Source organism: Hetaerina americana, unplaced genomic scaffold, assembly GCF_022747635.1.
Source record: "Hetaerina americana unplaced genomic scaffold, ioHetAmer1.1.p SCAF_72, whole genome shotgun sequence".
Taxonomy (NCBI): domain Eukaryota; kingdom Metazoa; phylum Arthropoda; class Insecta; order Odonata; family Calopterygidae; genus Hetaerina; species Hetaerina americana.
The window spans coordinates 1539016-1563640 of NW_027287339.1; the positions used below are offsets into that span (position 1 = coordinate 1539016).

At 36.9% G+C, this 24625-nt stretch overlaps 2 protein-coding genes across 2 annotated transcripts; both read right to left on the bottom strand.

Moving 5' to 3' along the window:
* Positions 1-354: 354 nt before the first annotated feature.
* LOC139697301 (galactokinase-like) lies at positions 355-16006 on the bottom strand. Its single transcript, XM_071595966.1, has 9 exons — positions 15919-16006; positions 15147-15314; positions 14800-14968; positions 10306-10435; positions 9117-9242; positions 5934-6115; positions 3419-3569; positions 944-1079; positions 355-726 (listed from the first exon to the last, which is right to left on the bottom strand). Exons 2-9 carry the CDS (start codon positions 15306-15308, stop codon positions 613-615), a joined length of 1170 nt encoding a protein of 389 aa, XP_071452067.1. The 5' UTR covers positions 15309-15314; positions 15919-16006; the 3' UTR covers positions 355-612.
* A 4525-nt stretch (positions 16007-20531) lies between these two features.
* LOC139697313 (uncharacterized) lies at positions 20532-24172 on the bottom strand. The gene is made up of 2 exons (XM_071595980.1): positions 22673-24172; positions 20532-22536 (listed from the first exon to the last, which is right to left on the bottom strand). The coding sequence occupies exons 1-2, from the start codon at positions 22931-22933 to the stop codon at positions 22393-22395; spliced, it is 405 nt and encodes a 134-aa protein (XP_071452081.1). The 5' UTR covers positions 22934-24172; the 3' UTR covers positions 20532-22392.
* Positions 24173-24625: the final 453 nt, after the last annotated feature.

Genomic DNA, 24625 nt, shown 5'->3' on the forward strand with positions numbered 1-24625 from the left:
AAATTGTTATATCATTGCTAAAAGTCTGATGTAAAGGCTGAAGGGCTATTTTTGAACTAATGCAAAATAAATAAATAAATTCCACTTGTTTAAAAAGATTACTTACCCATTTCACTTCATTTGCAGTAACTAATCCAATAAAAATTGTCTCAAAAAGTCATCAAGATCTTCCAAAACTGTGTTGTGTTGTAATTTCAACTATTCTATTACCAATTTATTGATGATGCTTACATGATAATTTTATCATGTTTCTTTAGGTATTTGAGTGGCAATAGCACTAATACCTTTAAAAACCATCTTGGTGTGCATTAGATACTGCTGCTTTGAGAAATAAAGTGCCCCCTTTATCCCAGTTATTTATCATTTATTTCATTACCAAGATCTAATTCTACTAAGGATTTGCGGTAACTTTCACCAATGGGAAAGAAATGGCACAATAACAATGCACAAGACACCATACTTAATTTGCACTTCATTGGCATTTATGAAATAAAACCAAAAGATATAAAGTAACCATGTACAGATATATAGTTTTTTTAATCTGCAATCCCATCTCCATTACACTCCCAAAAAAATGCTTCATGCAAAACTAAACAAACCTATTCATTTTACTCATTTAATAATTCTTGCTCCAGCCGATGGGAAGGCTTTATAAAATGTTGGAGTGCTGCCTTGATAATGGCTCTGAATATATTTAATCAAATCAGTGAATGACTGCTTGCATACCTGGAGTATAAAATATAATAAGAAAATAATACATAGAAAAACCTAACAACTATTGACTAAAATTCTCATTCCAATTTTAGAATACTAATAAAATTACAAAAAATTAAATGAAATGCACCCACATAAAAACATAATGCAAACCTATTAGAACAACATATTTGGTCCAACAAAAAATCAGCCTGATGTAAAATATGAAAATTTATTAAATTTTACTCACTAAGGCCACACAACAACCTCCAAACCCTGCTCCAGTCATTCGGCAACCCAGCAAGCAGCCGTTGTTTACTTTCCCAAATTCTACTGCTAAATCAACCAACTGATCCAATTCTTTGCATGATACTTCATAGTCATCCCTGGAGAGAGAATCATCAAAATTACACACAATCAAACATTAAATAGGACAGAAAAATAAGTAAAAACTTAATCAATATTTCTGGACAGTTTTATAATAACTATGAACATATTTTTATCTTGAAATTTTACTGCTATGCTACAGGGAAGATACTAATACATCTGAAAAAAATCAAGTGTCAGTTTATTGCAATGCAACGGAAAAATTTAAAGGGGAGACTCCTGTAACTGCCTCACAGAAAATAATTCCATTCAATTCTATCAACTTAATTATTGAAAAAATACAGTAATCAACCCAAAGGTTTACTTGATAGGTTACAGAAGAGCCCACTTTTTGCCCTACCATTCCTAATGGTACTTCCAAATTCTGGAGATTCAGGTTAAATGTGTGGAAACAAAATATCAAAAAAGAGTAATTATACAAGTTAAATACTCATTCCTAATTTTTGCTTATTAAAGCAATATTTTTAACTTGGGGAATTGCTATTTTTTGGCCCAAATTATCTTGTCTACCGGTCATCTACCCTAATAACTATGACTATCTCCACAATGTCAGACTCAAGTTTAGGTTTCTGCCAGGGTAAGCCAGTAAAAAGCCTACAGTTAATTTAAACCAATTTCTCAACTAAAAGGAACAAAGTGGCCATTAGGTATCCTCTATTCCCATTTCATATTCTAGACCAGAATATCAATTCACTAGCTTTTTTTAAATTTTGACCCTTTTCCTAGGCTACAAAGAAATATTTTAAGCCAAAGTTCACTAACATGTGATTAACAAGCTACTTTCTAAGTATATGGAAATAGCATTATTATGTTAAAGGCCACAATTTTTCTTTTCTTTTGTGCTTGGATTCAAAATGTGAATGCTCAACTTCCTAGCCGGTTCTCTGGATTTGTCACATCTACCAATCATAGAATTTTTATTTTCTTAATTTTACAAATACATACATTAGTTTCGATTGACTCTGCAAATGCATCAATATACATAATTATTAAAATGATGTCGTAATTAAACTAGAGTCAGCAAACATATATGTTGTTAAATGACACAGTTTCAGGCATAACATGGCGGAAATCCTTCATGATGAAAGAAGACACTTTGCTTTTCCACATAGAATACTTCTATGTGGAAGAGCAAATTGTCTTCTTTCATTATATATGTTGTTATATTATAAGATTTTCAACTAAATCACACCCACCAAAAAGTAGCATAATGTTTTGGGAATTTAATTTGGAAATTCAGGTTTAAAAATTTAAATTTGAGCCTTTTACTGCATCCATTCATATGGAAAGCACTCAAGCTGATAAGACATCACATACATTCAGATATCACGTCTGATTCAAGGTATGTAAATTTGATTTTTCACTGCATTTACAATACTCACTTTCTACACTAATAAGTTTTTAATTTTGCATAGACAATTTCTACACTAAACAAATAATTCATTTAATCATCTAAATGAAACATATAAATATAAAACATGAACATTCTCATTAAATACATAGGAATAATGCACATATAGTTTTACCATTAATGAATTATTTTTTTTTCAGAGTGGCCCCAAACATCCAAGGATTAAATTCCAGAACATTTCCAGGTGTACTAGAACAAAATTTACAATTTCCAGATTGTTTTACCCCCGATTTACAATGTAGTTTAGTCATAACATCATTATAAAAGCATTGTCTTTTCTAAAATATAGCCTAGATTCTACTGATAATGCTTTCATAAAGAGAAGCATTGTACCCCTAAATTGAAAATTGAAATAAGATACACTTGTAAGATGATAAAACATATTAGGAGTGAACCACGGGTAAGGCTTTGAATATTGCCAGCAAGTTATACAAACACAAAATAAGGCAAATGGAAGGGAATCAAATTCCATGGTAGCATTGAAATCACAGCTTATTTGCTGATAAACAAACAAAATCATGCCATCGTAACCATTAAAATATTCCCTGACATCTTTTGTATGACACCAGGTTTTCAAGGCACATGGTCACCCTGTTTTGTGATTCATCATGTTAATAATGATTTTGTGTTCCTAAAACAGAGAAATAAAGTTACTTTTGACAATGACATGAAAAATGCGTTGAAAGAAGAAAACATGTCACTTTGCACAATGTTGACAAGACAAAGATTCTCGTTAAATTGCATGCTAGAGCTTCAGTTGCTAGTTTGATTCACACGTTATGCAACACCATTGCACAAGGTAGAATTGAACCAACAGCCTCAGCATAACCAGAAGCGTCAACCACCACAATGATCTGGCCAGGATATTAAAGGAGAGATAACACACAATGGATATTTAATCATTTCTGAGAGTGCATTCTGATTTACCTTAGAGATTGATGGCTCTGCAGCATTAGCTCTCCAAAAAGAGCATAATTTCTTTTCTGCAGAGCTACAGCAGCATGTTCTGTCCTTGCAATCTCACTAATAACATGCCTAGCACGGCGAAATATCACTGGATCCATTTTTTTCTCCACACCTGTTAAAAAATATTTATATTTAATTCATACAAGGAAGGCCATGCAATTTTCATGAATTTTTGGGTTACCATTAAGATCTACACTCGTGTAAAATATTACCAATAAACATGCTGACAATCTCTCCACCCTTCATCCTTTCCTGTCCATCCCTAATGGCGCAAATGACCTTAGCTGTCGGTCACCTCCCCTAAATACTACTACAAATTTGATTTTTGCTGGTTCATTTAAGTTTGTATTTTTGAAATCAAGTAATTACTTACTTGAGTAAGTATTTGCTCCAGTGATTATTTACCATAGTAAAAGTATTTATTAATTATTAAATTGTCCTGTCGGTCAGGCAAGTGACATAGAACATAGCCATAAAGATACACAGAAAATTGAATTACAACAATAAATGAAAATCCACACTTCAATGAAATATGGCAGTCCCCATATAAAATTTAGAAAAATACATAAAAACACTCCATAAACACCCTTACATGTATCACAGAAGACAATCACAAGTTATCACTTGTGAACTCATCCACACTGTAATAGCACTTGAATAACAATGGCTTCTTACGTTCAGTTTTAAACCTATTTATAGTAGGTTTTTTATATTCATTGTAAATTTTTCAAAAATAAGTGAAGGAGAGCGATGAAGACCTTTCTTAGAAACAGCACAAGACAAGACTGCTGAACTAAACGCACATTGTCTCTTCCACGAGTTTAGTGACAATGTATGTATGAGTTAGGCAAAAAAAACCTGAATATTTTTTGCAAGCAATGCACAGTAAAAAATATACATGCATGGTAGTGGTATTATTTTGAATGCAAAAAACAGTGGCTTTTAGTTCAGATGGATACCTATAAGCCATAGCTTTCAAAGACCTTTCTTGCAAGGATAAGGCCTTAAGCACAGCACTAGGTTTAACCCAAAAGATGACACTATAGGAGAGATACGAATGGATTTTGGCATAATATACTAGTTTTAGGATATCTAAAGATGTAATTGGAACAAGTTTATGAAGCATGAAGGTTTATTTTCCCATTTTATTGATCATATCTATGATGCGGGAAACCAAGTCAAGGGTGTCATTCAGTACAAATCCCAAAAATGTTGGAACTAGATTGTTGTAATGATTGATTAGTATCAGTTCTGAGAAGAGGACTCGAAATTAGGACTAATTTTATCATGGAAATTCAGAAAACAGGTTTCATTTTCATTTAGTTGTAAGTTATTGCTCTTACATGTCAAAGCTTGTTAGAGTAGAATGTAGAATGATGTACATGTAGAATGATTGACCTCCATAAAAAAACTCCATTAGAGAAAAACCTGAAAAATTCCTTTAAAAATATGGGATCCACAGCCTAGGAAGAAGGCATCTTTGTCAGTGAAGATGTCAATGAGAGAGAACATAATGCTATCATAAGTGTATATATAACAGTATATAAGGAGGTTTGAGAGAAATTATTTGCTGTTTTTTTATAGGTGATCTACTGGTTAAGGTAGGTTTTGGATGAACACAACTACCAAATAAAAATCATGTCTCTTCTAACAAAATACAACACAACATCCTACTCTACATTTAACCCCTCTTCGTCCCAGCATACTTCCTTCCTCCCTTCATCCCATCTAGCATTCCTATCCTATTCCTTCCTTGCTTGCCTAACATTCTCCCCTCTATCAGTCTTCAACATCCCACTGCCAATCAATATGCTATGCATCCATTTTGTCTCCTTCCCAGCAACCCTCTCTCCTCCCCCTACACTCCTGGCATCTTCTCATTCGTTTTTCTTTCAGTCTACTTCACCTTCTCCATTCTCCTCCACGCCCACATTTCAAAAGCCTCAAATCTACACCTATCATCCTGCTTCAATGATCATTTTTCCATGCTGTACATAACTACACTCCATATCCAAGTTTTAACAAGCCTTTACTTAACATCCTTACCCTATGTCCCTCTCATAAATTCCCTCCTTCTATTTGCTCTCATTTTCCATTATTTTTAAGATTTGATTCTTTGGCTTATTTTTGAAGTAATGAGAAGATGGAATAAATATAAAAATCTTTCAGTGGCCACAAAGGAGAACCTTAGGTGAATATAGTTGTAAGTATTGAAGTTATGAAAAGGTATAAACAAACAAAACAGCAAAAATTAACATATGCATACCTCCATCCTGTGAAAGAAGGAATTTTGTAAAGAAGATTTCATGTGAACTGAGATTCAGGAAACTTAACTGGTCAGAAGCAATTTTGAAAATATAATTTTTATCTGATCACATGAGTATAAGGTCTCATAGATATTAGAAATTTTAATTATATAATTTTAAAATTTTCAAAACATTACTGATGAAATTTTTAAAATGATTAAGCAGCTTACTTTTAAGTTCCTCCATTGTTGCATCACGTAATGACTTCTTTTTCAAAATCTTACAAGCATCTTCACATTGCTGTCGGCGAACAGGATATTCACTACTTGATAGCTGATGGCGTACATTAGAATTTATTATGCATATTAAAAGATTAGAGTCATCCATTGGCACAGTCTTATGCTCAAGAGATCTATTATAAAACAAGAAAAAATTTTAAGCACAATCAAAATCATGATCAGCATTAAAGGAATTTCACATTATTTTCCATTTATGCAATTTGACTAGGAAAAATTGGCTCAACAAGTCTCTCCTTGAGGCACACTGTGTACCTACTATGCCATTGCTGAGACTTGTTACAGATTTCCTGCAGACTTGGAAATTACTGTATTAATACAATTAATTCAAAAATTATTCATACGCTCATCCATTAGATAAGAGGGTTCATTTTATTTTCTGTCAATTTTCTAACACTTATCTACATAAAATTTGGTCCCATTGGAAATATGACCAGAATTATCAATAATTTTTATCATTTCCTGACATCTGCTTAAAAGAAATTCTGGAGCTGACAGCACTGTGGCCAACGATAAATACATTGTCCTACGAAAATTTTCATTCTTTAAAGCCATAAGATTTTTTATAATGAATTATTAAACTTCTTTTCTAATATCAATTGTTTATTTAACACAAGATTATTTATAGTTTCTTTCAAAAGGTACCAGATAAACTTGTGGGAGATATACATATTTAAAATTAGGTATGCTTCCCCTGCACATATTTAAAATAAAGTTTTAATTGGAAAACCTTGGAATTCAGTACATGATTGATTTACTAAGGGATTACCCTACACTTACACTATTACCTCATTTAATATTTCCAAAATGGAATTTACATTTTTACATCTAGCTATTATGAGTGGTACTGTAATTTTTAAGGTAGGTTTTAGATGGATACACACTGAACCATGGTAAATTTCTTAACAAAAAACAACCAGACATCCAACATTACAAACAACTCTTCTTCAATTCCACATACTTCCTTCCTTCGGTCATTACTCCTGACTTCTCAAACCTTTTCCTACCCCAACCTTGTTTGCCTAATTTTTTGCCCTCCATCACAATCTTCAGCATCCTTCCACCTTTGGATTTCTGCCAACAATTCCCTCTCCTTCTACAACATGTTCAGCACCGCTTTCTCTTTCGTTTTCAATTCTGTCCATTTCAACTTTTACATTCTCATTCAAAGCCACATTAAAAGCCTACCATCTATGCCTATTGTCTAGCTTTAACAACAATGTTTCTTTGACACACAAAGCCACACTCCAAATCAAAGTGTGAGTCTTTAACGAGCCTTTTCTTCACATCCTGACTCAACATCCCTGTCATCAATTCTCTCCACCTTGTGAAAGCTTCTGGGCCTAAGAAGTTCTTAAAGGCATAACCATTGTTTTGTTTAGACTGATTCTCATCCTACACCTATTACATCAATTTTTTCATACAACTAGCAGCATATGCCCCATGGCTAACTGAAGTTTGATACAACTGCAAACCTGACTGATTTTATGAATTACCCACAGAATTTCATTCCCATCTCCAGTTCTTCCACCATTTCCTAAATGAATATTGTATGCTGAAATTACGTCATATGACCAATATATTTCCATCAGCAATAAAGATTATGATTCATATAAATTAAACAGATAGCACTTTAGCTTTCATTTTATTTTAATGAATCTAACTTATTTCAGTTACAGTCTTACGCAAATTCAAGTTTGAACTAAGCTCTATCAAAAATGCGGACATGCTAACTTAATAGATTTTAATCGAGGTATTCAGATTTCTTTAAACTTAGTTTGCCAAGCTTGACAGCAGATCACAAATCAGTGGATTTCACCAGTAAGCCACCTTCTTTATCACAACTGAATTGACTGAGCAAAGTTATTTTCTCAGGAAATGTTGTTTCTTACAGAGCGAGTATTCCTATTACAGTTTTCTCAAAACTTCATGCCAGTAAACAATCAAGTATACATTATTACAACCACCATATTTCATGCCTAAAGTAATTTATGCACCCTTTTTAATAATAATTCAATATTCCCAATGTGCATATGATATTACAAATTTGATAGTTTGCACTAATGCCTATTAGATATGGCAAAATCAAAAAAGATCCTGACTGCATGTTGCATTTGTTATCTCCAAAGTCATAACTACAGTGGCTGACAAAGGGTTCTTATGCAAATCATGGGACTCGGCTACAAAATACTGGTACTCTCAAGCACTTGAACTATTACCCTCTTTTAATATAACATAACGTGGAAATTTTGCCGAAAATACAAAGGCATAGAGGTAGATAGATCCAAGTATCAGAATTTAACAAATAAGAAAACTCTACCACATGGAAAAATGCAGTATTTTGAGGTGAAAATTTACCAGCCTGCAGATGGATGTAGAGCAATGTGATTGGCAATGGGATGTTGAAGATTATGGTAGAGGGAGAAAATAAGTGAAATAAGGAGGGAATAGGATAGGGATTAGGGATGTTGGACAGAATAGAGTATGATGTTGGGCTGTGTTTTCTTAGAAGAAGGAAGGGGGATGTCACTGTACTGTTGCTTCGCTTGGGGTCCATCCAAAACCTACCTTAATCGGTGGATCACCAGTGATGATGATGATATGATGATAATAGTACTACTGTGAAATTTTCCACATGCCTACAAGGGTGGTCTGAAAAGTTTCCGACCTCAAAAATTTCAGAGAAAATGTCTTGTATCTTTGTTAGGTTGGAAACTTTTCAGAACACCCATGTATCAAAGGTAGAACATATTACCTTGGACTATACACTTATTTATAGCTAATGACTGAATTTAAAATTTTCCTCTGTTAAGAGAATAAAGAAGATCGATCCAAAATTCATAGCAGTTGCAAAGAATACATGAAGTTATAAAGATATTTTTTAATGCTTTGCAAAAATGCTAATAACTTAATAACTTTAGAATACTTTACAATTATAAATACTATACTTTACTATATGTGAGTTAATATGAGTGCCTTAAACGTGAAATAAGAAAATGCACATCCAAAATCTATTAAACTGTGAGAATGCATAAGAATTCTCAACTCCAAAAAAGGGCAATAGTTCTAAGCAAGCAAGCTTAAACAATAATGGATACAAAATGAAAAAAATGTTACCTGCAATCAATGAGTAGAGCATTTCCTTCACTTCCAAAAAGTGAAGCAAACTGATCCATTATCCCACAGGGTACATTGGCATACTCATGCTCTGCCTTCTGGCATATCAATGCCTTGTCTATTTCCCTGGTAAAAAAAACTGCCTTAAGTTCATGAACAATAAATAGTACTAAAATAAAACTGCTCTCAAAATAATCAACAAAGGAAATACATGGTATTTTCTAACAATTTCATTGCGAGATTCATTCATTTCACCAAAAATTAAATGCTATCCAAACACACAAGGGAATATAAATAGCAAAGAAAATAAGTTGGGAAGTAGATGTTGATCAGACATACACACTCCACCTGCTTTGTGTGCATTCACAAAACATATCAGGTTTTACTTGATACCGTCAAGCATCACTACGTGGATTTTTGTCATCTTTACAAGAGGAAAGGAACACCTTGTCGAATTCACAAAAAATTTTCCCAGGATCCTTTTGAAAAGTTTACGCTGGGGCAAGTAATGCAAAAGGCACTCGACTATGGTCAATTTCCAGAAATGAATTAACAGATCTCACCTTGAATTTAACAAATGTTTACACATTAGGAAATCGATAACATTTCTGTTATTGACAGTTTCCATTTAGACATTAAAAACTTAACAATGCATGCTGAGACAAAAACTTTTTGTTTTACCTAGCTGCAAGAAAAGTGGCTTATTCATGTTGTCCATAACCAAGACCATTAGCCCTTTTGTAACATGTTATTTCATGTTTATTTTCATTGGCCCACAGTTAAAATATTACTGGGCTTTCAAATGTATCAACACCAGAAATTTCTATCACGATGGATAATTTTCTTTATGTTTGCAATATGTTTGTGCCTGCAGAGCCATTAAGAGTATGCTGATTGAAAAATAATCACGTACAAATTTGGTTAAATCCCCAAAATTTGTCTCTTTTGGTTTTAATTCAGTATCAATCCTGATTTCCCAACTAAAAATTAGGGAGGCATTGCTTTTCATTCAAGTCACACGAATAAATATAGGTAGTTAAATTTGGCATTAAAATTGTTTATAATTTTAATTATTGATTGCAGTAAATTTATCCTCACAAAACCACTGCACTTGTATTCAAAGTTTATATACAGAAATGCTCCATAATCATCTAACTTATTCTATTGCCAACAATATATAACATGTTACTTTTCTGCATGAGTTCCAGTAAGTGCTTCCAGAAACATGTACGTGGACACCTCAAGTGCGGCACTACTAGAGAGTCCACCCCCAATAGGAACAGATGAGACAAAGACTGCATTAAATCCTGGAACTGTTCCTGCAAAATTTAAAAAGCAGTTTTATATATATAATAGAAACTTTCCATTCCTAAGAGTTACTGCTTCACAAAGGTCATTAAAGAGGAATGAGAAGAGATAGCATCTAGCAGGTTCCCCTGATCAACATCAACTTCAATTAACTTGGTTTTACATTTCATTACACAAGGTAGTTGAATTTGAATAGCAATGACTCTCAATTCTAGGCTCAACATGTAACGCTTATTGTAAAATGTATATTTTTTTCTTTTTGGTCCCCTTATAAGCTGAACTTAAATCCAATTTCCAAAGAGTTGCAAAATGCATTCAATGCACTGCCAAATACATACATTTACACTATTAACTTAAGTGAGTAGTCCCAAATTTACTTATGTATATCAATTCATAGGGGTCGCGGTAGTCCAGTGGGTAGAGCGTTGGACTGCTGACCGGAGGGTTCCGGGTTCGATTCCCGGGCAAGGCACTCAGGGCACCTGCAGCTCTACCCAAGCTGAAGTGATTTTTCGGGTACCAGATCATCCTGGGAAACCATAACCAGCACAGGGAAAGGAACTGGCCCCCCTACCCTGATGTGTGAATTTTCACACGCCGTATAGGGCTTCGTACTGGGTGATCTCTACATCACCTACTAAACTGACCTTTGGGTTAATTACTGCGTTTTTTTTATATCAATTCAAAATGCCCCTGGGAGAGATCATTCAACAACCATGTACACTTATGCATATCCTTCAAATTCCTTTTCACTATTAAATACCTTTTCGTAATCATTACCTACAATTAGTTTGAGGTTTCCTCTCCGGGTTGGTGAAACCTTCCCCAGACTTCTCCAGACCTCTCCAAAGCATTATACTTAGCCACAATATCGTAAACAGTTGATCTGGGGTACCTGAAGAATTGAACTATTCCACTGGGTGAACACCCAATGCAAACACTTTCGATAATAGCGGCTCTTCGATTGTACTCCACAATTGTACGTAACATCTCAGCCATTTTGAGGTTATAACTGTTTACCAGAAGCCTATTACTTTCAAGAACGCTAATCGCGTGCTCTAGTGGAACTATGATATGGTGGGAAATTTGTCCGGAGATAACCACCACACCCTGTATGACACAGAAACTTGTTTGATAAAGCATGACAATAGGTTTAGATAGGAGACTTTTACAATGTGGGTAAGAGGGATGGAAAAGGTAAAATGGACAGAAAGGAAAATGAAGAAGTACTATGCTTTGTGGGGGAGAAGAGGGTTGTGGGGAGAAATCAAAGGTGGCAGTAAAAATGGGTTGGGAGCACTTTGATAGCAGAAGGAATGTTGAATACAGATAGAGAAGAGGACTGGTAAGGAAAAGGAGGGAAAATAGTAGATATGTTAGATAGAATAAAGGAAGGCAGGATATATGCAGAATCAATGAAGGGTTTATTGTAGTGTTTACAGAGTATTACGCCGACAGTTGTCTAGAACCTACAGTTCAGGCATTATTAAGTTTTATGGTAGGCAAGGCAGAGGGTAGGAGAGCGGGACATGGACAGGAAGGAGGTGCCCCACCTCTTCACCCCATCTCCACTATTTTTCTATTCATCAGCTGGTTTGACAGTATAGGACATTTATGACATTAAATCATGCCACGCGGATAAATAAAAATATTGTGACATTTTACTGAATTGTTTTCTGTCAACGTTAGGATAGTATTTCACCAAGTCAAGGCTAGTATGTAAAGGTGAAGGTCGGAGGTAATAAAATAATTGTAAGAAGAAAAAAATTGTATACCTAGGACAGTGATCGGCAAACTCATAAAAAGAGCCAAATATCAACAGTACAACAAGCAAATTTGTTCCATATTGTTCAAACTTAAACTAATTAGGTAGGTACATTCTTATTGACTTAATAAGGGTACTCCTAAGTCAGTCTTAGGTAAAAAGTCCTCAAGGTGATCGAGGTAGGTTCGCTGCGGTTCACCCTTCCCAACTCTCCCATCTACACTCATCTTCGGTACTTGCTTCATCTATCTCCTTTCGTCCATCCTCTCTTTATGTCCAAGCCATCTCAACACATCTTCCTCAATCCTCAACACTACGTATATTTTCATTCCACAATGCTCCCTAAAATTAACCCAATAAACTTTACTTTAAGTTTTAAGTCTTAGTTTAACTATTGGTGCACTGAATAATACTATATATCATGCTTGATAACGATATCATCTATTGATTAAAATTAAATTATAAGGTGTCCACAAAATTAAATCATGACAATGACTGACATGCCTAAATGTGAACAATGGCCTTGCATCTCCTTGGAAAGTTTGATTAGTTCAAGTTTGCATGTAGTTTTTTTTTTTAATTTTAGGCACTATTCCAAGTTCTCATCAATAATATGACTTCTCAATTTACTCTTGACACAGTTCATGCTTGAAAATGATTTTTCGCATGAATATGTACACCATAATAAGGAACAGCAAGCAATATATTTTTCAGCTGATTATATGAGTAAGGAATACTATTCAAAGTGTTAAAAAATACCAACATATCTTCTTTCTCAGAGTTTTTCTCAGCAGATCACTTGCGCTAAGGTCTTCACATTTTTTCTCAAATATATCTATATCAGCACAAAGATGTTCAAATTGTGAGCTCCATAATTTATCGAGGAGAAAACCTTGGAGGGGAGGCAAAGTGCTTCGGATAGAGGCTGGTGGAATTGCCAACTGCAGGGGTGTGGCTTTTAACAATAATTCTAGTTTTTCCTGCGAGAACACGAGCTCGGAAGTAATACATTATAAAGCATGATGCAAGGATACGACTTGAAAAGACACATTGACATTTCATCTTTCTGGAAATGTTTTGTCAATAAGTCACTTCGGAGCACTCGTCTTAAGATAAAGAATCATAAACCCCAAATATACCCACATGGTATGTTGTGGAACAGCCACACTCAAGGGGCCAGAGAGCCACACTTGGTTTGCAAGCCACTGTTTGCTAACCAATGACCTAGGTTATCTATCATTTGGAACTACTGAATTTGGGTTTGGTCAATTGTTTCTCAAGAGAAAATACCATGAAGGAATCAATAGTATTTTCCAAACCTGATTATTACTTAAATCTGCACACACAAAAGCGGAAGATTTATGTGATTTTCACAGTTCTATAAAGGTTATTCATAATAACCTGCTTTCAAAGAAGGATAAAATTAAGTTGAAGGTCACTTGTTATTTCCAGATTTTTGTGTATGAACGTAAAGATTTATTAATCTACAATGTTTAATGAATAGAGCAAAAGAATCATGGTGGAAGATACAGTGTACGTATTTAGAAAGTTTGCAGAGGAAGGGTGAAATTGGTGCACTACACAAGTAGATTAAAACACTATCGGGAAGATCTGGGTTAACAGTTAGAGATCCGTCAGGTTGGATAATAGTTGAAACAGAAAAGATCCAAGGGAGATGGAAGGAATATATAGAAGATCTGTGTGGTAAAGAATTTATGCCATCAAGCTTAGACATAGAAAGAGATTATGACGTAGATGTAGATAGCTTCGGTCCAGGCATACTTCAAAATAAGATAGAAAGTGCATTAAGGTAGACGTAATGAAATAAGGCTGTGGGGATAGATAACATTCCTATGGACCTTAAAAATTTAGGAAAATGTAAGAGTCCATAAGGACTGATTAGTAGCATCTATGAGGAAGGAATCTGGCTGGAATAGTTTGTGAGATCAGAGTTAATACCAATTCTGAAAAAGGTAAAGGCTAAATCATGTGAGGACTAGAGAAGAATAAGTTTGATTTCACACGCAGGTTAAGTGGTTCTCAGGAACTAAAGGATAGAGCAGGGCAAATGATTACTTAGGGGATGATCAGTTTGGATTTACGAAGAGTTAGGCACAGGTGACATCATTGCAGTAATGAGATCACTAATCAAGAGGATTATAGAATACAATCAGGACTTAAATGCCAGTTTTGTAATTTCAAGAAGGCATTTGATAGATTGAATTGCGAAAAACTAATGAATATAATGCAGAAAATAGGAGTAGACTGGAGGGATAGGAAGCTATTATGCAACCTGTGCATGTCTCAGACTGCTCAGGAGTAAGTGGGGAATGGAGAAACCGGATGGGCAGTATTAGGAAGAAGAGTAAGGCAGGGTTGTCCATTATCATCGGTCCTGTTCAATGTATATGTGGAGGAAACTATTAAAGGGGTATGGGAAGAATTGGAGATAGGAATGAAAGGCGTCAGGGAATTCGTAAAATCAGTTAGGTTTCCTGGTGACCAAGCTCTAATTTGTCAGCCAGCCAAGGGCCTGCAAGCATTGCTGAGTAAATTGGAAATGCATTACGATAGATACAAGAAATGAGACTCAACTTAAAACACACTTACCAGGAAAGAATTTTATAACTCCTTTCACATAGTTTGCCCATAGAGGTTGTCCGGGTATCACAGCTTTTAGGTCAATTTCTGCTTTAGACTGACCATCATTTGTAGTAAAAATAGAGCACTTATCAGTGTTATTTTGGCTACCAACTACAACAGTTACCATTGGAAGTGCCTGAAAGGAAATTAGTTGACCATTATGTCAATAAAATTCGTGCAATGCTCATAAAATTATCTTTCTATTAAATCTTCTAAAAAAATCTTATCTTTGAAAAATGATGTATTTAAACGAATACAATATCAAACAAATAACTGAGCAAGCAATTGTAAAACTGTATAATACATAAACATACAATTGGTAAAACATATCCTTCGCAGTAGTCAACATGTTCTCCAATTAAATTTACTCTTCCTGGAGCACACGCAACAGTTGTCGGACCGCTTCCAAATTCTTTCTTGAAAATTTCACTAGCTTGATTGCACAAATCTTCAACAGAAGCGACAGATGATGCCATGTTTTGCTATGAATATAGTATCAGTCACGAACAAGATAAAAGGCAACAATATTATTGCTATTTCAAAAAGGTGCTAAGAAGTTGGAGACACGCTTTCATAAAATTTTGTTGTCTGTTAATCAGTAGAGAAATAATATGTATTCCTAACAATAAGGCACCCGATCTGGGCGGCAGCCGTACTCGGTAACGACGGCTGTTTCTTCTAACAATGCTATTTAGAGAGTTGATAACCATGCGTAAAAATCCGTTTAGAAATAACGCCCAGATGAATTTGAATATTACCCTCATGAGGCAATGAAAGGGGTGATTCCCCAACGGAAAAATTCAAGTTGATATCAATTTAATTAGCCACAGTTAAAAACCCAAAATCACCACCAACGGAAGCAAAGGAACACCATCATTAAAACATGCACATTACGAACTTCGCTAGTTAGTTATTGTACAATCAGGCATGGTTAGATTATATCGTACATGAATGGAAAACATAGAAATCACGATAAGAAAAACATTTTTAAAAATAACGATGTTACGATTGCTTAAAGGGATAGGCTGATAAAAGATCAGACTGGTGCAGGCAATACTTTTGATCCAGCTTTGAAACGAAAATCACTTATCTGAAATTCGCCACGAAGAACTAACTGCCCCTCAATCTCAGCCGGTACGGTACGGAGTTCACATGTTTCAGTAATGCCAACTCACACATTTCCACAAAGTCCGATACTCTACTACTTTACTCATTTTGATAAATAATACAGCCATATTAAATATCGTCAATATAAATATCAATTAATATATAAACACAAGTTCTTATATGTTATGTAGATTGTCACAAAATAATTCATCAATTGAGTAAAGTGAGTTAGCAAATAACCAGGTATATACGCTATTCTTGAAATTTAGGATAGTCCGATTTCAACTGAGTAGGCTGACAGTTACACAGTCGATTTTTTTATCCATTAAGACGTAGTTACGGATGTGAGATTTTAATTGATAAGCTTCCAGATTAACGTTCACATGAATCAGAGCTATCCGACAAATTACTAAAAACAATCAGCATTAGAGAAGCTAATCTTAGTTTTGAATAATGATTAGCTTAGTAGTTTAATTTGGGTTGTATTTCATCATATTAAACCTACTCTCTTCGGTCGACGTGAATAGTTTATTTTTGTTGAGCAAAAAATTAGTTACTGCTCTGCAAGTACAACGTATTCAGCGCCGTGATGACTGTATTCAAAACAGGACTTGGAGATAAGAAATTAACTGAAATTGTTCCAAGGAGAGCTAGCCCACGATTATCTACCGGCGTAGAAACTCTGGATTTTTCAGTCATACCAACGTATATATTTTTGCAAGAAGTAACTAAGTAAGTCCCCTAAACCATTGCAGTAATCTCACTAAAATGGATACTTTTTTTTAAGGTAATCTACCGGTTAAGGTAGGTTTTTGGATGGACAAAACTACCAAACAAATATTTTATTACTCCTAACAAAACACAAAATCCATCACTCTATATCAGGTCCCTCTTCATCTCTGAGTACTTTCTTTCTCCATTCATCCCGTCCAACATCCCTATCCTGTTCCTTCCCTTTCCTCTTTTGCCCAACATTCTACCCTCTATCACAGTCTTCAACATCCCACTGCCGGTCAACACCCCCTTCATCCACTTTTCCTGCCTCCATAGGATTGCTTCCAACAAACCCCTCTCTTAGCCCACCCTACCAAGTACTTCCTCATTTGTTTTCTTCTCTGCCCATTTCACCTTCTCCATTCTTCTCCACACCCACATTTCAAAAGCCTCCAATCTACGTTTATCCTCCTGCTTCAATGACCACGTTTCCGCACCGTACGTAGCTACGCTCCATAACAAAGTTTTTACGAGTCTTTTCTTAACATCCTTACTCAAAGTCCCTGTCATCAACTCCCTCCTCCTTGTGAAAGCCTCTTTGCCTAGCGCAATTCTTCTCCTTACGTCCCTACTACTTTGACCGTATTGGTCCAAAACACTACCGAGATACATAAACAGTTCTACCTGCTCTAGTTTTTGCCCTCCTATTTTAATGTTAAGCTTAGCCTTTTTCTTTCTAGAGAATCGCATAACCTTTGTTTTATTAATGTTGATTCTCATCCCATACCTGTCGCACTGAATTTCCAATTCACTCAGCAATGCTTGCAGCCCCTTGGCTGACTGACAAACTAAAGCTTGGTCATCAGCAAACCTAACTGATTTTACGAATTCCCCGCCCACTTTCATTCCTACCTCTAGTTCTTCCCATGCCTCTTTGATCATTTCCTCTGCATACAGGTTGAACAGCAACGGTGATAATGGGCAACCCTGCCTTACACCCCTTCCTAACACTGCCCTTCCTGACTCCCCGTTTCCCACCCGCACCTGAGCAGTCTGAGACATGTACTGGTTGTGGATTAGCCTCCTTTCCCTCCAATCTATTCCTATTTTCTGCAAAATACTCTTTAGTATTTCCCAATTCACTCTATCAAACGCTTTTTCGAAATCTACGAAACAGGCAAATACCTCCTGGTTGTGTTCTATATTCCTCTCGATTAATAATCTCATTACTGCAATGGCATCACGCGTACCTCTCCCCTTCCTAAACCCAAACTGATCATCCCCTAAGTAATCCTTTGCCCTACTCTCTATCCTTTTCTTTATGATCCTGAGAACAACTTTAGCTGCATGAGATATCAAACTTATTGTCCTGTAGTCCTCACATGATGTAGCCTTTACCTTTTTAGGAATAGGAACTAAAACTGATCTCACAGTCTTCCAGCCAGATTCCTTCCTCATAGATACTACGAGTCAGCCGATATAGCCTCTTCCTCCCACATTTTCCTAAGCATTTCAATAGTTCTGCGAGAATGTTATCTACCCCCACGGCCTTATTTTTGTTTCATCTCCCTTAATGCCCTATCTCATCGTCAAGTATGCCTGGACCTAAGCTATCCTCCTCTACGTCATGTTCCTTTTTTATGTCTAACTTTGTTGGTCTAAGTTCTTTACTATTCAGTTCATCTATACATTCCTTCCATCTCTCTTGGATCTTTCCTGTGTCAACTATTATCTTCCTCTGCAGACCTTCCATATCCTCACACTGCATCTTCCACCATACTTCTTTTGCTTTGTTTGTCGCCTGCCTCAATTTATTGTTTAATTCTTTGTACTTCATTCTACTTAACTCTGTATTTACATTCTTCCATTTTCTCCGCTCCTCCATCTTTGTAATAATCTCATCCGTGATCCATGGTTTCCTAATCCTCTTAGCGTTAACGGTTCCAATAGTCTTTTGCGGCTTTAGACAACCCTTTCTTGATACTTACCCATTTTTCTTCGATAGTACTAAGCCCTTTGCCATCCTCCATGATTTCCTCTACTGGCTGTTTGTATTCCTTCCTTTTCAAACCATTTAATGCTTCTACATTCCATTTTCTAACTCGCCGCACCTGCCTTATCTTTTTGAAATGGACGCTACATTTCATAACAACTAAATTGTGGTCAGAGTCCGCATCCGGTCCCGGGAAGCTGTGCGAATTTATCACACTTCCTAAACCTGTGTCTAGCCAGGATATAATCTAGCTGATACTTTTCTGAGTCACCTGGCATTTTCCATGTATACCTGCATCTTTTGTGGTGTCTAAACCAAGTGTTGGTGATGACTAACCCCTGTCTCCTGCAGAACTCAACTGCTTTCTCCCCGCGGTCATTCCTTGTGCCTCAACCATAGCCCCCGACCTCATCACCATCTCTTACTTCGCCTACCGTCGCATTCCAATCTCCCATCACTATCAAATGTTTCCCTGCAGGAACACACGCGATTATGTCCTCTTAACTGATTGTATATCCTATCTACCTCTTCTTCCTTATGGTTTCTTGGTGGCATGTATACCTGAATAATAACCAAGTTCGTCGGTTCTGGTTTTATCTCTACTAGTAATAATCTATCCGTTACCTGCTCTATGTTGACTATGCTTCTTCCTACCTCTTCATTTAATACTATGGCAACCCCTCATTGACTCTCATCCCCGCCGCTGTATATTATTCTATACTGATCACTCCAGTAATCCCCGCTATCGTTCCATCTCACCTCGCATAGACCTAAAATATCTATTTTTCCCCTTTTCATCTCTCGCTTAATATTCTCCAGTTTCCCTGTCCGCATTATTGCCCTAACATTCCACGTCCCTATTCTAATTTAAGTGGTCTTGTTCTTCTGCGTCTTCTTCCCTGCTGCTGCCAGTTTTCCCTTGCAAGGGTTTCGTGGGATGACGACCGTGGAAGCCTTGCCTCCCTCGCTGCCGGGCACGACACACAGCCGATTGGGCCGAGCCTCGTAGTGGCCAGGACTCAAAATCTCTGTATTGCCCATCATTTAAATCTTGGGAATGATAATTGAGGTGGTTTCCCGTTGCCTTCCTCAATAGTGTTTTAACGTGACACCATCACTTACTGGTCACCCCACTGGGGTCAGATGCCATTGCAGCCACCTCGCTGAGGAACAGACACTGCGTGGACTACCTTTCGTCTGGCTCCTAACCTTCGAACTATCTGGCATGGGTGACCCTACCAGGAGCAATACCCCACTGGATACATACACTTTATTTTTCCGTGAGATTTTACTCAATATTGCAGGCCCTCAGTAAATACTTGTTATTTGCTCAGTGGGCGTTGGCAGGTAGCATTGCCAAATGATGCTCGGTCTCCTTTGAACTGTCACTCCTAATATTAAGAATCAACAACACGATCTCCGCAATTTACGATGGATTTTGATGCGTATCGATACACAACATTTCTAGTAAGCTATGAACAAAGAGCGGAGGTCGGAGGGAGCGTCCCATCTTAAAGAAACACTTCCCTGCGAGTGACGAGACTAAACACTCCTCCCTCCGATGAGTAGCATTCGCTGAACATCCAACAGAAGCCCTTCGTAGGAGAATTCCAACGTTGCCAACTCTTCCTTAACCATTCATCTGGCAATGTGGGAATTTTAAAATATCACTCCTGTTTTCAGGCAGCACACAACATAGGTTTGGGTTAAAAAAAAAGTGACAAATGCTTCAGAAACGATTCCCCTGACTCTTTTCTCGAAATTATACACGCAGAATAATTCAAACGCACACGATAACTACACAGCCAATTTATATTTATTTCATTTCGTACAAAATGTAAAATAATCATGCCAGAAAATAAATACATATTCACTTTGGCTAGTACATTTGCAAAAGAAATCCGGAGATTAAAAGTTGTCGTATACATGTCATCAAATAAATGTATCCATGCAATACAAGTAAAACATACATTACTTTGTATTTAAATCACAATTCTACAACCTGCTGCTATCCATTTGGCTTTAACAAAAATCAATTACCATATTTTCCCATCGATAACGCAAGCGTTATCCATACAAAATAATAATGTGCAGATCACGCCTAGTAGATGCAAAGCAGTATAAAAATTGATTTCATTTACAATATATGAAAAAAATTTCAGGAAAAAATATTTATCAAATTTTAGAAAAATACAAATATAAAATTTAAATTCACTCCAATTTTATTCTTCTACGCTAAATAATCTTAATTTACAAAAGTTGTACTTGCCGAAGAAATTTGCTATCGAATGGAAGAAAACAATCTCTCCGCTGAAGAAGAATAAAGACAGGAGGAGCATTCAGTGTCAAAAGCCTTGGAATAATTTTACTCACGACTGAGGTCAGCGTAGAGAAAGCACTTGCAAAGCAAAGCAAACCAAGGGATATTGTCCCTGCAACTATTTACTGGACGGAGATTGCCACGCTAAAGAATGCAGAGAGTTTCTCTTGCCTCTGCTGTCATGATAAGCGTTGTCCATTGTCAATTGAGTGAGTTGCAGATTATGACTAGAAGCAATTGCAAGTGCGAGAGACGGCAGTCAGCCGTGTCACAATTGACTCAATATTGAAGCTAACGTAAGCCATTTCCCAGTTTGCAAAAGGTCAACCTCACAAAAACCCTCTAGTATAGGCCACATCATCATGGATTCTCATTGGAATATGATACTGTGCACACAGAGACGATTTGGAGGGTTGACAAAAGTCACCACTTCTCATTTTCAGTCATTTGTTAGGAAGAAATTATGAGACTTAAGGCACTGATTTCAACTCTTGAGGAACTTGTAAATCACTCACAGAATATTTTACTTCAATTTCTGCATTCAGCCATCTCTCCTCTTTTTAATCATCAATTCTTTCGAATATCATCTTTGGAAAACTTATATCATTAAATGAATCAGAGCTAGAACAGCCTGGAACTTCACTTTCAAATGGCATAGTACGATTACTGGAGGCATATGTTGAACAAGTAATGAGAGAATAATAGGTACATACCCCAGTGTATTACACCTGGAGAACTTAAGTTTACATGGTCACAGTTAAATTAGCAATTAATTTAGCGAGTCTGAATCAATTGACACAACAGTCAAAGGCAAGATGTCTTGAATGAAAGTGGTAAGCCTTGCAATAGTTATAGATGTGTCTTGTCTTCCTTCACTCTCTTGTCTTCTTCACTTTTTGAAAAGTCTTCTGAATTCTTCCACCGAGTCTGAAGCAATATTCTGCCCCACTAAATTTTGCTCATTTACACTTGCATATTCATCTGGACAACACCCTTTTCTGTGCCACATATTAAGTTTCTATTTAATCATGGTTGAGAAGATGCGCTGATTCCCACCCAAACCACCATTTAAAGAGTGAATTCATCAAAAGTGTGGATTTGATAACCGAGAAGAGAGCACTGCTCAAATTGAAATGTAGAAATATGAAAAGTATAATTAAAACGTCAAATTAAATAACAGATACACCTGATCATTTGACTAAGCCACCTGTATTAGAATATTAATACCTTTTGCATTTGAAAGTTTTGCTTCCAAAGCTTACCAAATGGTGAATAAAACTCACGACTCAGACACAAGTACGCATTCCCAGAAAAGAACACACCGCCCCACTCATTGGCCAACAGATATTACAATTCCCTGCTCCCTTTGCGAGCCTCGTCTAAGCCAGGGATGGTCTTCACTCCACTGCGGAGGTGCCTGTTGCATCTATGACCCCCAGAGAACAAGCAAGGTCATCGTGGATGAGATCCAGTGACTGCCACATGTCAAATCTGTGAAGTTCTCTCCATGATGATCCTCCCTATCGATTGGGGGCCAATGGCGGTGGCCTGGGTGCCAGGAGTGCTTCATCTAGAATAGAGAAAGTGGCTATTAACAAAGACACACACGTAGATAATGGACAGCACCCAGGGGCAACCCAGAGGGAGGCTCCCCTTGATGGAGTCCGGAGAGATAAAATGAGGACCAGATGAGGAGAGTCTCTCACTCTTTCCATTCCTGGAGGATCAAGTTGAGTAGGTTCCTGCCCCTTTGCTTGGTCAATGACACGGGCACTGATGGCCGGCCCTGCCTCATTCCAGCCTGGTGTTCTCCTGGAGGCCCTGGAAGGTGACATGGAGATCCAGCTGGAGCCATAGCGAGAGTGCGCAGGGAGGGAAGTAGGAATGGAACAGTCGTCCAGGTTCACGCTGAGTGCTGGCTGTGTGTTCTTCTTGGGACAAGAGAAGGCGCTCCTTGTCTCTTGCATTGCGGTTGGCTCATTCCTCCAGGCATGTCTCCAGGAAGTGAATACATACAGACAGCGTTCACTATGGGCCTGATGTGGACATCTGGACGTAGACGTGGATTGGATCAAGCAAGGGAGGGGGAGACTCAGCAGAGTCCTCTTGTATCCTTGCCTAAATGATACCTCAGGGACTTCAGGACTTGGGCATTGAAGAGCAGAAGATCCTGAAGAGATACTGTATCTTTCACACCAGCCTGGATCTGTTATTAAAATGAATCAGGCATCCGTGAAGATGGTATGACGTTTTGGTACTGGCATGAAGTACAGCATTTTCATTCAAGAGCTGGACTGCCATGTCTTTACACTCATACCAGGTTGTCACTGACATCCAAATTGCTTTTTTGGAAATCTGACATTTGAGTGGAAACCTGTGCCTATCATGTCCCTTTTGAAACACAGAAATTTATGAACTTTACAGGGATGAGCAGTTGTTCATGGCTTTAATGACAAACTGTCATTCTGCCAGAGATCACTAAGAATCTTGCTGACTAGGGAATAGACACCATTCTGCCCTTTTCTTCTAGTCAAGAAGATCAATGCTTACAGCTAGTTTCTACCTGTGGAGCAGATGGAGGATGATTAGCTTTGGTGGGTTGAAGTTGACCCATTAAGTCACAGATGTCACCTCATCCACTGCCAAGCAGATAGATGCAACCATGAAATGATCATAGCCAGAGGGATATCAACAGGGCCATCAATCACATGAGGTTCCAAGCGTGAAGTGTCCACAGGGTGACATTAACACCCCTATATTGCATGGTTAAATGTTAGTGCTGGCTGATGGAATTGTACAAACCCTCACAGGAACATCACTGGCACTTTCTCAACTGTGCACCAAGGGTCTTCTCTGGAGATGGACCCAGAGGTAATACTGATTGGGGAGAAGTCCAAGGCATTACAGTCACAGGAAACATTAAGTGTAGGAGCATCCGTTGTAGAAGACATTCCGTTTGTACCTTGACCTGGGTTAACTGATGAACTGGAAGATACATTAGAAGTCCTAGTGATGATGCCCAAGGGCATCTCAACTCTTCCCTTCCAACCGATTCCATCAAAACATCTTTGCCTTCATTCCCTTTCCCTCTCTTTATTCCTCAACCCCACTCCAATTATAAATACAGGGCACTCATTGAGTTCCCTAGCCTTTACATAAGGATGGCACTGATTGCACAAACATGCATTGCATCACAGTAATTAATATTCTACACTTTCAACATAATACAGTTTAATGATTGTTTTTTGTCCTTCACAAACACCATAAACTCTCTCAATACCATCCATGTAATAACTCTTGATTTTGTGACCAAGACTGAATACATCAAAGAAAACCAAATCATTTAAAATATTTTATGCTTGAAAGAGTATATCTGGAAGGTTATTACACAAAAATATTTTGACGCTTATATTATTATTATAATTTTTAGGGCCTCGGAAGACAATAGCAGTGATTATTCACAAAATGAATCTCCTTGTAAGCGTATGAACCGGAGTTTAGAGTTTCTATCATGTAATTTCCTTTTACATTAAATTCACGGTTAGTGTCCCAACAATTATCTTAAAATATGTACATTAACAATAAACATAAACATTCAAATCTGAGCATCAACATTGCAATTCTAAATTTCACATATTTTTACGAATATGCAGGAAGAG

Excerpts from the sequence above, each read along its gene's own strand:
- LOC139697301 (XM_071595966.1), bottom strand. The coding sequence starts at position 15,308 with ATGGCATCATCTGTCGCTTCTGTTGAAGATTTGTGCAATCAAGCTAGT. Across the intron at positions 9,243-10,305 it reads ACTGGAACTCATGCAGAAAA|GGAAATAGACAAGGCATTGA; the intron begins GTAACATGTTAT and ends TTTTTTTACCAG. Across the intron at positions 1,080-3,418 it reads CAGAGCCATCAATCTCTAAG|GGATGACTATGAAGTATCAT; the intron begins GTAAATCAGAAT and ends TTCTCTCTCCAG.
- LOC139697313 (XM_071595980.1), bottom strand. The coding sequence starts at position 22,933 with ATGCAAGAGACAAGGAGCGCCTTCTCTTGTCCCAAGAAGAACACACAG. Across the intron at positions 22,537-22,672 it reads ATCCTCCAGGAATGGAAAGA|ATGAAGCACTCCTGGCACCC; the intron begins GTGAGAGACTCT and ends TCTCTATTCTAG.